General features: G+C 51.9%; 1 protein-coding gene across 1 annotated transcript; it reads left to right on the top strand.

Annotated features, from left to right (window-relative positions):
- Positions 1-1,831: 1,831 nt before the first annotated feature.
- Positions 1,832-2,545, top strand: LOC140924007 (uncharacterized). Its single transcript, XM_073374015.1, has one exon. It carries the CDS (start codon positions 1,832-1,834, stop codon positions 2,543-2,545), a length of 714 nt encoding a protein of 237 aa, XP_073230116.1.
- Positions 2,546-12,664: the final 10,119 nt, after the last annotated feature.

Genomic DNA, 12,664 nt, shown 5'->3' with positions numbered 1-12,664 from the left:
AAGAAATTTCCAGCCGTTCACCCTGAAGACATCAAAGTCACCTTGCTGATGAGAAAAGTGACCTTGAATGCCAGTGTCTATGTCAGACTGCAGAAAGAAAGACAGCTGGGCAAGCAAATTGCCCGCTACCCTGTGGTGCGGAGCGAAATCCGTACTTTTTCCTTCGATGGACGCACCACCCAGTGGGAACAAGACAATGTGTTTGTGGGTCGATTTCCTGACCGAGTGATGGTCGGGTTATTGCATTCGGATGCCTTCAATGGAAACCTACAACGCTACCCCTTTGCCTTTGAAAAGTTTGGGGTCACCCAAATACGTCAGACCTTGAATGGAGAAGAATACCCTTACAGAACCCTGCAACTAACTGGAGACCAAGCCTATGAAGATCTGCTGGGGTACGATCGATTTCTACAAGCCATGGGTGCCTACAATGAAGACAAGATTCCCATGCTGCTGCCTGGAGATTGGGGCCAAGGCAAGAACTGCACGTTGTTCTTGTTCAACAATGTGCCCAGTGGAAAAGCCGATGATCCTCAGTATCGCAACCCCCGTCAATCAGGCAATACGCGACTGATCATTGATTTTGCTGTTGCGGTGGGTCACAACATCACCGTGTTGCTCTGGAGCGAGTATGAAAACATGTATGAGATCAATCACATGGGAGGTATAAAATACAACATCAACGGCTGAAGTGGACTCAGAAGACAGAAGACACCGGGCATGGAGTTTGTGGCGCTCAGTGATAGGGTGCTGCGCACGTTGGCCCTCGAAGATCCCACCTTGCGACGCGTGTTTCATGGGGTGTACCCCGCCGACCAGTTACCCCGTTCACCCCCCAAGAGTGTCCGTCAAGCCTACATTGTCAACACGGATCCAGCGGGAGAACCGGGACAACATTGGTTGGGGTTGTGGACGGAACAGAACAAGTGCGAAATCTTTGACAGTTATGGGCTGCCCCTGCACGTGTACACCCACCCGGACCTGCACCAATGGTGGAGTCAATGGAAGCACCTGATCCGCAGTGACCAGACCTTGCAAGCCCTGGATAGTCAGACCTGTGGCCATTATGCGTTATTTTTCTTGAAAGCCCGTGCCCAAGGCCAGTCCTATCAAGACTTTTTGGGGCAATGGAGTTGCGACAATTTAGTGTTGAATGATCAGAAAGTGGCCGAGCGGTTGAAACGGGTGATTAAACAAGAAGTGCAAGATGAAGTCGATGCCCGCCCAGAGGAGGGAGGGCAAAAGAATGTGAGCCGCCAGGCCTTTATGCTTTGTAATCCTTGTGAGTGTTAAGAAATAAAAAAACACCATAAAACGAGAGGTGCTGTGAACGAGTGATCATTTTTCATCATGATTACGCGAGGGGATGTCCAGCGGGTGATTGACGCCTTTGTGATAGAAGAAACCTTGTATTGGTGGTCCCACCCCATTGAACGGGTGAACACCGTCCAAGGGGTAAATGCCTGGGATGGGTACCATTGGCTCATAGCCCGCCAATTGGCCCAAGACCAGGACTGGGTCGCTCTCAAACACTACATGGACACCATGCAAGAAACGCATTTAAGAGAGACGATGGAACACTTGATTCAGTTCGAATCGCCACGCCTCTACCGCGAGTATTGGACAGCATGCCCAGTCACAGACGACGACGACGACGGCAGCGCCCTTCCTCCCGACGACCCCGTTTCCGTCAAAACGGACGTGGCATCATGAGCGTGTTGGCCAAAGCGTATAAAATCGGCGACAAATTGGGACGTGACAAACGGTATAAACGTATGGGCGCCAAAGGGGCCACGGGTCATTATCGACGTCACCCTCGACCGTGGGAAGGATGATTCGACAGCCCAGTAGTGTGATTATCGCGGGCCCGTCGGGCAGTGGCAAGAGCGAGTTAGTGGAACAATGGTTACGAGACCTGAACGTGTTTCAAGTCAAACCCAAGAAGATCGTCTACGCGTACGACCGATGGCAACCCCGGTTTGAGCGTATGCAAAAAAAGGAGGGAATTCAGTTTCATCGCGGGTTACCGGACCCCCGTCATTTAACCCAATGGTTTGGCCGGACGCGCGGTGGCGTGCTGGTCTTGGACGATTTGATGGAAGAAGGGGGACAGGACAAACGCGTGTTGGATTTGTTCACCAAAGATTCCCATCATCGCAACATCACCGTCTTGTATTTGACGCAAGATTTATTCCCGCCGGGTAAATTTGCCAAGACCATTAATCGCAACGCGCATTACATTGTGGCCTTCAAGAATCCTCGGGATCAAACGGGTATACGGACCATTTTACTGCAAGCCTTTCCCGAACGATGGCGTCAAGTCTTGCGCCTATTTAAACGCATCACGTCCCGTCCCTTTGGCTATTTGATGTTGGATGTGCACCCGGCCTCGGATGATCGGTACCGCTTGTGGAGTCATTTAACGCGCCGAGAAGGCAAGGCGCAAGTCCATACCCTGCCCGTGGATGTCCCTGCCGTTCGAAAACGAGCTGCAACGAGAACTCGCCCGGGTCCGTCGGCAAAGAGAAGGCGGACAACGTACTGACTTATCAGAGCGCATGGATACGCCGACCTTTTCGCCTGCCGGGGTGGGGTCCCCGACCTCGCCCTCGGTACTTCGGGACCTTAGTACCATGACAGACATGGTGGCTGAATTGACCCAACCCGTGGATCGAGCCCAATTGGATCAAGAGATTGAGGATTTTCAATTGACCTACCCGGTCAATGTGGACGATGCCCTGAATGCCTTTACGTTACCCCCCGTGGCAGGTACAGGCACGGCCCCGGCCACCACCACCACCACCACCACCACGGCACCACCCCCACCACCCACGATCACCACCGCACCTACCACCACCGCGACCCAAACCCGTCCCACTACGTCCACCCGCACACGCCCCACAGCCACTACCACCACCAACAGCTCTAGACGGCCCAGACCACGCCCTGTCACCACCGCTACGACCACCACGGCTCCCTCCCGCCCCTCTACGTCCCGACGCAGCGCTGGAGCCGGCACCAGGACCACCACGTCCACGGTGACGACTCCGACAGGCCGACCCACGGTGGCCGCCAAACAACCGCGACGACGTCCCCGCGTGCCCTCTCCACCATCCCCCGATTCTTCCCCACCGTCGGAGGATGAAGATGAAGATGATGATGACGATCGAGGACGAGGCTTAAGGCGACGGTTGGATTTGCTGAATGAAGATGCCCAAGAACGGGCGCGAGGGAGACGCATTCGCAATATCACGCATACCAATACGGTGACCACCGTGTATGAAGAAGGAGGGCGACCGTCGGTACGCCGCACCTCCACGCGAACGTCCGGTCCACCCCCACCACGCCGAGGCCGTGGCCGGGGCCGTGGCCGAGCCCGTGGACGGAGACGACGCCCGTGAAGCTATAAAACCAGGAGCCTGCCTTCGACGGTCCCCAAAACCATGTGTGGTCAATGTCGAAGCGGGATGGCCCCTCGACGCAAACGTAAACGCACCACGACCCGACATCGCCGACCCGCCAAACGACGAAGGGTCAAGTAGGGGGTGTCGGGCCCGGCCTGCCTCTCGGGATTCTCAAAGCCGGCTATGGGATCACCAAAGCCATTGGGGATCATCAACAAAAGCGAGCCCAAGCCATTATTGACAAACGCACACGAGAGTGGGAATCTGGCAAACGGAAACGCTATGCGGGGGAATCATTTAATTGTTCCATTATGTGAAAAAAAAGTATAAAAGACAAGAGGCGATGGACAGACTAGGGATTTATCATGCCTTGTGGTAGACGACGCCGACAGCAACGAGGGGGTATTCTCCCGCTCCTCCTCCCTGCCGTGGCGGCCGCCATCCTCTTGAAAAAAAAGAAAAAGAAAAAAGTGGGCAAGATCAGTGCCAAGCAACAGGCCTTCCTTCAACGACGGGTTCAGCGGATGTTAGGTCGAACCGGTTGGGGCGGGTTTAAAACATTGAGAAAGCTATAAAAAGACACGCTGGGAAGGGACCCAGACATTTATTGGAGGATGGTCCGTGGACCCAATGGACGCCGACACCGTTATGTCCCCCGAAAACGACGCCGTCGACGCGGTCTGCAACGCGGAGGTAGGCTACCGTTGTTGGCAATGGCTCTCTCGCCTTTGTGGCTCCGAAAGTACAAACCCAGGGTCCGTCTTCGTCGACCGGAGTAGGCCCCCTCGCAAGGCCATCACGTTGACGTTAGAATGGACGGAGGAGATGGAGGCCGTGTTGTGTCAGCGATGTCGACGTCATATGCAACGGCATTATCATGGGGAACTGTGTCGCCAGTGTGGGGCGCAATTTACCATAAATAGAGCGGGGTCGTGGCAATTCCTGAACCTTCAGCATGGCGTGGCGCATGGAACGTCAAGCCCCGTTCTTGAAAAGTGTCTTACAAGAAGCCAATCAACATAAACGACAAGAATTGTTACGGATGGCCAATGCGGATCAGATCAATGCCATCAGTGAATTAGTGATGAACACGCTCCGTGGCACCGTGCCCCGATCTCGACAGACTATCACGTTGCTCAAACCGCATGCCCAAAGTTTACGCGCCATGGCCAAACCCGCGCATTCGGTGAAACGACGGCGCGCCATCATGATGGCTCAAACAGGCGGCGCCCTCTGGCCGGAACTCTACCGATGTTATAAACGTTGCATGCGCTAAAGGAGACACCTCAGTTGCACCATGGAACCCGAGATGGTGAGCACCACGGTGGACAACGCCCCGGCTTTTTTACAATTAAAAGAAAAGTACAAACAAGAATTGGTGGAAGATACTCGCTTGAGTAAAGCCGCGGATTTGGCGGCCAGACAACATATCCTCCTGACCAGTGAGGTCCCGGATGCCTGGAAACGACCGCAACTCAAAGCCGTGAGCCGTCAGTTACGCCATTGGACCAAAAAAGTGCGTCAACCCTTTGGAGCGCCCGCGGGAGGTGTGAGTGCTGCAGGGGCTGCCACGCCCGGCGAGGATGATGATTTTGAAGCGGGGCCGATGCAAGCGTGGTTCACACAATTGGTCAAAGCCACCAAAGGTATAAAACAAGGGTCCACGCCGACAGGGCCCAGAAAACCACCTGTCCCGCCTAAACCGAACATCACCCCCAGTGCTAAAAAGAAACTCAAGTTTACGCCTCAACCGAGCAGTGCCGAATTGGCGCACGAGTTGCCCTTTTCAGAGGAGCCTGGTGCAGAACCTTGGGATACCCCCAGTGAACGGGTGGACTCGATTAAGAAAGCGGTCAAGCGCGGGATTCGCAAAAAAGCCGCCGGGGTCGCCAAAAAGAAAGCCGCTGGGTTCGCCAAGAAAGCCTTGGATTGGAAATCGTGGAAAACCCCGTGATGGGACGGAGACATCGTCGGACAGCTACCTCCCGTGCCCGATCAAGGCGACGCCCACGACGATCGCAACGCGGGGGCAAATTATTTGATGTGCAAAACCTCCTCAACAAGACGGGTATTGAATTTCATTGGCCTGGCTATCAGTATATGGGCCCTGGCACTCATTTGAAAAAACGGTTGGCCCGTGGGGATCCCGGCATCAACCGGTTAGACAGGATTGCGAAAGTGCATGACATGGACTATGATAAAGCCAAGACGTTGAAAGATAAATGGGTGGCGGATCGCAAGATGATTGCCAAGATTGATCAACTCCCTGGTAGTAAAACCCTGACGGAGCGTATTGTGAGACGCATTATGAAAACCAAACTGAGATTGGGCATGTAATTTAATGGAATACAGTTATCACACGATGGATTGATTTAAATCACATGGTTTAATAAAACTTACATTTTGTTCTTACAAGTATTGTTGTAACTGTTGTAAGGCATTGGAACGGGATGATTGCACAGGGTCCTCGTCAAACTCGGAGTCGGACCAGTCTAGCGGACACCACGGGAGGGGAAAGGGACGTTCCAAATGTTCGGCCAAGCGTTGGTTTTGTTGAGCTTGGATCCGCTTCTGATACTTGTCTTTTTGTAACGCTCTCCACCCCTCTTCCCCCAAGGCTCGCTGTTTTTCGGCCCGGAGTTGTCGCCGCCGTTGGTTGAGCCGTTCTTTGTAGGCCTCGTACGTCCCCTCCTCTTTCATTTTGGCCATCCAGTTTTTCTGGGCTTGGGCGTTCCGGCGTTTTACTTCACTCCGCTTTTCCTCCGACATGGCATAATAGCGTTTCATCCCATATTCTAGTTTTTTGGCTTTAAAGGCCTCGTACTCCCCTTTGGCTTTCAAGTTTGCCATGTGCTGGTGGTAACGTCGACGATGGAGGGCCTTTACTTTTTCGATCCCGTTCACGGACGCATACTGACGTTTCCTATACAGTTTTTGGTTCCGTTTGTTGACCTCGGGGTCCCGCTTTTTTCGGTGCGATGCTGGCGTATCCATGGTTTAACTCTAGTAAACGGGCAGCACACACGTCCGCTAAGGCTCGTAACTTTCGAAAGGGGCTCTTGGTTCTCTGTCGAGCCTGGGCACGTCGGTCCCGCTGTTGTTGTACAATCTGCTCGCGGTGTTTGTGATAGTAGTCTCGGTTCAGCAAGCGTACGTAAGCCGCGTTTTTGGTGCGATACCGCAGACAGGCCAGTCGGTTCAATTCTCGGGCTCGGGCTTCCTGTTCGGGGGTCGGTGCTGGTTTAGGCGGTTTGGGGGGTTTCACCTTTTTCTGGGCCGCCCGCTTTTCCCGTTTCTGCTTCAACAATCGCTCTTTGTTCTTGATGTACCACGCGTGTTTCAACTCTCTTGCTTTCTCAGGATTTTTGTTAGGCATTTCTCGAACGCAACTGACGTCTGTTCTGATGGACAGACTTTATCTAAGGGATTCTCCGCCAATCACCGATCTCGGTCCAGGCCTAGAGGCGATGGAAGGAGTCTGTACCCATGGGGGGGACCCCCCTCAATCTTCTTCTGGTCGATCAAACCCTCTCACCTGACTCTCACCTGAGCTGGGTCCACCAATCCCAGCGCAGGCGAGATCACGTGAGACGGTCTATAAAAGTCCACAGCCAGCGCGGGAAAATTCAAATTGTTGCCGCTGTCATGGCGGAGGCGTATCCATTCAGTGACGATGACGAAGGGGATGATCTATTGGACCGCGCCTATGATCGGTGGGAACAGTTGGGAGGAGCTGCCGCCCGTGGCCCTCTTTTTCAATTCAGTATGCAACCTATTGGTCGACGACGCCGCTGGCGTGATGTAGTGGAGCGGGCGCAATTCAATGCGCAATTACGGCAATTGCGGGATCCTGTGCCTGGAGACAATATTGGGTTAGCGTTGACCGAAGCACTCCATCAAGCCATTGAAACAGAACTGGGCCGCGAACAGCGACCTGCCCACCATTTTGTGAATTTTGCTATTACAGCGCATGGGTTCACGCATGCTTATCAAACCGCCAATTTTACCGTGGGGGAATTTCTACAACGTACCGCCCGTTTGGATGAGATGTTGGCCACGTTAGCCGGCAAGTTGAACAGCAATGAAGCCTTCAACCCCGATCATGGGTTCCAAGTGGATGTGGTGTTTGTGTCTATGCCCGGCCCAGGAACAGGCCATCGTAAACAACGCAATGCCGGACGTCTATGCCTGGATCGAGAGAACAAGAAAAAGAAATGCATTATTACCATCAAAAACAGAGATGCCCTATGCTGTGCCCGCGCGATTGTCACCATGCGAGCCCACTGCCATAAAGATCAAGGCGTGGATAGGTTTCGCGACTGGGAGAATCTCAAACGGGGGCGTCCTGTGCAGCAACGTCAAGCCCAGGCCCTTCATCAGCAAGCGGGGGTGGCGGAGGGTCCCTGTGGTTTACCCGAACTCCGTCAATTTCAGCAAGCCTTAGGGTCTCAGTATCAACTCTTGGTGATGACCCGGATGAAACCCTTTTTTCTCATCTTCAAAGGCCCTGATGCCCCTCATCAGATTCGTTTACTGAAATCCAACGATCATTTTGATGGTTGCATATCCTTTCCTGCCTTCGTCAATCGCTCTTATTATTGCCTGGACTGTGAACGGGGGTTCAACACCAACGACCGGACCCATCACAGTTGTCAAGGGAAACGCTGCAAAGCGTGTGGTCGATTTGACTGTCCAAATTATGTGCGTGGCACTCGCCCTACAGACTATTGCCCCTTCTGTCATCGCAAGTTTTACGGTGAGCAATGTAAACGTCATCATGTGGTCAGCAAGCAATGTCAATCGATCAAAACCTGTCTCAAGTGCCAGGCCCAGTACACGGTCGTCCCTAACCAACGTCACCAGTGTGGGCATGCCAAGTGTCCTGTGTGTCACGAATGGGTGTCTATCCAATACCACAAGTGCTACATTCAACCCGTGGTCGAGAATGAGGAAGAAGAAGAACCCACAGAGGAGGGGGGAGGTAGCATGGTGGCGCCACCCTCTCCCCTGTTTGTTTACGCCGATTTTGAAGCCATGCAGAATGCGGAAGGTGTGTTTGTAGCCAATTTGTTATGTTATTCGTCTAGTGAAGAAACGACCATTCATGTGTTGGACGGAGAGGACTGTGCCCTCCAATTTTTGTGCGATTTGGATGATCTCACGGACCTCCCAGACAGCGAGAGTGAGCGGGAGATTCTCGTGGTGTTTCACAACTTGAAAGGGTTTGACGGCATGTTTATTCTGCATGAACTGTACCAGCAACAACGCGAGGTGGTGGATCAACTGACGGTGGGTGCTAAAGTGTTGTCCTTCAGGAGTGGACCCCTCAAATTCATTGACTCGTTGTGTTTCCTACCTATGCCATTGGCCTCGTTTCCCAGCACCTTCAATTTGACCGAATTAAAGAAGGGCTTCTTTCCGCATTTGTTTAATACCCCGGATCATCAACAGTACGTGGGCTGCATCCCCGATTTGGAATTTTACGATCCTGAGGGCATGATGGTCAAAAAGAAAGATGAACTGACGCGTTGGCATGCCGACCAAGTCCGTCGTAACGTGCGTTTTGATTTCCGTCAAGACATGATCGAGTACTGCAAATCAGATGTGGCGCTGTTGAAAGCGGGGTGTGAAGCCTTTCAGCAAGAATTTGAACGGCAGGCAGGTTTCAATCCCATGGCCAAATGTATCACCATCGCCAGTGCCTGCAATCTCTATTGGCGCAAGCATCATTTGACCCCCGACACGATCGCTGTCGAACCGCTCCAGGGGTGGCGAGGGGCTCAAGTCAACCAATCCCTCAAGGCCCTACAATGGTTGTACTACCAAGAAGACCTTATTCCTAAAGAGGGGGCTAGTGCTGATCGTATTCGTCATGTCCGGAATGGGGGCGAGCAGTTTGTCCGGACCCTCGTGAACAGTTATTTTGTCGATGGTTATGATCCTCTGACCCGCACTGTTTATGAATTTCATGGGTGTCTCTACCATGGCTGTCCCACTTGTTATCCCACTAGAGACGCCAAACATTATGCCACACCAGACCGAACCGTGGAGGAACTCTATCAGGCCACGCTCTCCAAACGCCTGGCTCTGCTCCGAGCAGGTTATACGGTGATCGAAATGTGGGAGTGTGACTGGGACCGACTGGTGGACACCGATGAAGCTGTCCAACGTTTCTTGACGTCATTTGATTTGGCTGCACCCTTGAAACCCCGTGACGCCTTTTTTGGGGGTCGCACTGGTGCAGTAGCACTGCATGCCGTGGCTGAAGAGGGGGAGGAAATACGTTATGTGGATGTGACCTCCCTGTACCCATGGGTGAATAAGAACTGCCCTTACCCTATCGGTCATCCCAAGATCATCACCCAACCTGTCGACCAGTCCTTGGCATCCTATTTTGGTGTGGCTACGGTGGATATTCTACCCCCGGCTGGTCTATTCCACCCGGTCTTACCTGTACGCTGTGGCCAAAAACTCACGTTTCCTCTATGCCGCGCCTGTGTCCAGACAGAGCAAACCAAGCCCATGTTGACCCGAACCCAGTATTGCCCTCATTCGGATGCCGATCGTACACTACGTGGGACCTGGTGTACGCCCGAATTGGTCAAAGCGGTGGAAAAGGGGTACACCCTGATCAAAATCCATGAAGTCTGGCATTTTCCCCCTGAGCAACGCCAAACAGGTCTTTTCGCTGAGTATGTGAACACTTGGCTCAAACTCAAGCAAGAATCCGCGGGGTGGCCCAGTTGGTGCCAGACCCTCGAGCAGAAACGCGACTACATTGATCGCTACCAGGAACGGGAGGGGATCCGACTGGACATTGCCAGCATTGCCAAAAACCCTGGTCGCAAAGCCACCGCCAAACTCATGTTGAACAGTTTCTGGGGCAAGTTTGGCGAGCGGATCAACAAACCCACCACCGTCACCGTTCAAAACCCCGCCCATTTGTTCAGCCTCGTTTCTGATGCGACTCTTGATCTCAGTACGCTCCGCCTCTGTACCGACGATATTTTGGAAGCCGTCTACACCAGTGCCCAAGACAATGCCGTCAAAGGCACCAAGACCAACATCTTTGTGGCGGCGTTCACCACGTGTCATGCCCGATTGAAACTCTACGAGTCCTTGGACACTCTCCAGCAGCAAGTGCTTTATTATGATACCGATAGTGTCGTGTACAAATGGCGTCCCGGTCAACCCAGTATTGCCACTGGGGATTTTCTAGGCGATATGACGGATGAATTGGATGGGGACGTCATCACCGAGTTTGTTTCGGGGGGCGCCAAGAATTATGGGTACACGACCCGTGGAGGTAAAGTGGTGTGCAAGGTCCGTGGTTTCACGCTGAACGTCCGGGGGTCGGCCATTCTGAATTTTCATACCATGAAAGAGAACATTCTCTCGGAATTAAACTCGCCTCAGGACACTCGCCGGAATTTGAACATTGTCAACCCCTATCATTTCACACGGGATTTGGAAAAGAAACACATTCAAGTGGTTCCGCGCGTGAAGCAGTATGGATTGGTGTTTGATAAGCGTGTCATTGATGTGTCTACTCGATCCAGCTATCCCTATGGCTACGAGAGGATTGGGGACGAATTGGACCTTCTATTAGATTTGTAAAACCATGGGCGTGACGTCACTAGGACCTCACACACGTCCCGGATGTAACTTAAGGCACAGTCGAGATTTGTATTAAAAAAATGATGTGGACCTCTATACAGTGTGTGTTTTTTTATGGACTTCCGGGGAATGCGAGGGGACTGGGGCTTTGTTTTTGAGTGTTCCGCTTGTACCCAGGTTCTACGCGGTCCTTCAAAACTATGCCAAGTATGTGGCTCCATCTCTTGGGTGGGGTCACGTGATTTTTATGCCCATATTTGGGAGCTTTGACGTCAGTCAAGTCACATGGGCTGTATGCTTGATTCTGATTGGTCGAGAAAATTTTTGCTGCGCTGTGATTGGTTAGGACCTATTGGAGCCCCTATTACTACTTATAAAGGACTGACCAACATTTGATATACTGCTGGGGGATTGTAATTAAAAAAAAATTTTATGCCGAGAGCGGCTCAGTTATACCAACTATATAGACAATAGACTGAAATATTTATAATTGCGTTCGTGCACGCAGCCAGGATTCACTGAATGAAGGAGACACGTATTTGGAATAATTTGGCCACTCAAGTGGCGTTTATTACAAACCGATTACAAGTGCTTAAGTGTCACGTTAACCGAGAATCATCGCTTAGTGTAACATGACAGTTATTTGATTCAGTGAATTAAGTTGGGGCGAAAATTAGCCACAAGCCACATTCTGTGGCGAGCCCCAACCAAAGCCGCGGGCACGCACGCAAGACAAGATCCCAACACGAAAAGGCAAAAAAGGAGAACACCAGGCCGATTTCTGACATGTTCCTGGAGACCTTACGAGTTAAAATAAGAGGTACCTGAACAACTGCTCTGTTTGAAATGGGAGAATTGCCGCCCCAGCCCAAGTCTGACAGGCGAGCTTCGAAGCCCCCAAGCTAGTTATAATAATATGTCAAAGTTGGAATGTAACAGAAAAAACCGGAAATAAACATAAGTCATTGCTGCCCCAGCCCCTGACTGTAAGGCGAGCTTACGTGCAGTAAGACACAACCAGCCCATGTCTGAGCTGTGTCAGAGTCACTAAGACAAACTAAAAATTAAAATAAAATAAAAAATAAATAAATAAAAAATAGGCAAAATCTAGAAATATGCGTTGCCCCAGCCCATGACTGAAAGGCGAGCTTAATCCTTAGATACTCCTGTAGGTTGACGAATGTATAGTTTAAATGCGTCGGATTTCCAACGGCCAAGGTGACGAATTTGAGCATCCGATAAGCCTTTTTCAGCTGCTAGAGAGGCGGCGCCGATCCGGAAAGAGTGAGATTTGTATTTAGTTGAATCAAGGCCACAAAAATTCAAGGCTTGTTGCAGCTGCTGCGTAAACTGGCTAGTTTTAACTGGAGATCCGTCAGCAAAGCAAAACAAGGGACCCGGGGTTGCACCCCTTGTAGAGAAATAGCGTTGTAAATAAGCCACTGGGCAAAGCGTAGATCCCTCAGCGCGTTCCAAAAACACTGAAAAGGGACGCCTGGTGTTGTTGTGTTTAAAGTCTTTTATGACAATGGTCGCCGAGGTCACGACATTGTTCGAAAATTGAAAATGGAGGTCTTGCACGTGTACTAGGGATTTCAAATTCGCGCCCTTGACCGTGAGTTCACCCACACGAAAAAAGCCGT

Source organism: Porites lutea, chromosome 1 (genome assembly GCF_958299795.1).
Source record: "Porites lutea chromosome 1, jaPorLute2.1, whole genome shotgun sequence".
NCBI classification, from domain to species: Eukaryota; Metazoa; Cnidaria; class Anthozoa; order Scleractinia; family Poritidae; genus Porites; species Porites lutea.
The sequence above is the reverse complement of the archived record's forward strand: the minus strand, read 5'-3'. Positions and strand labels throughout refer to the sequence as shown.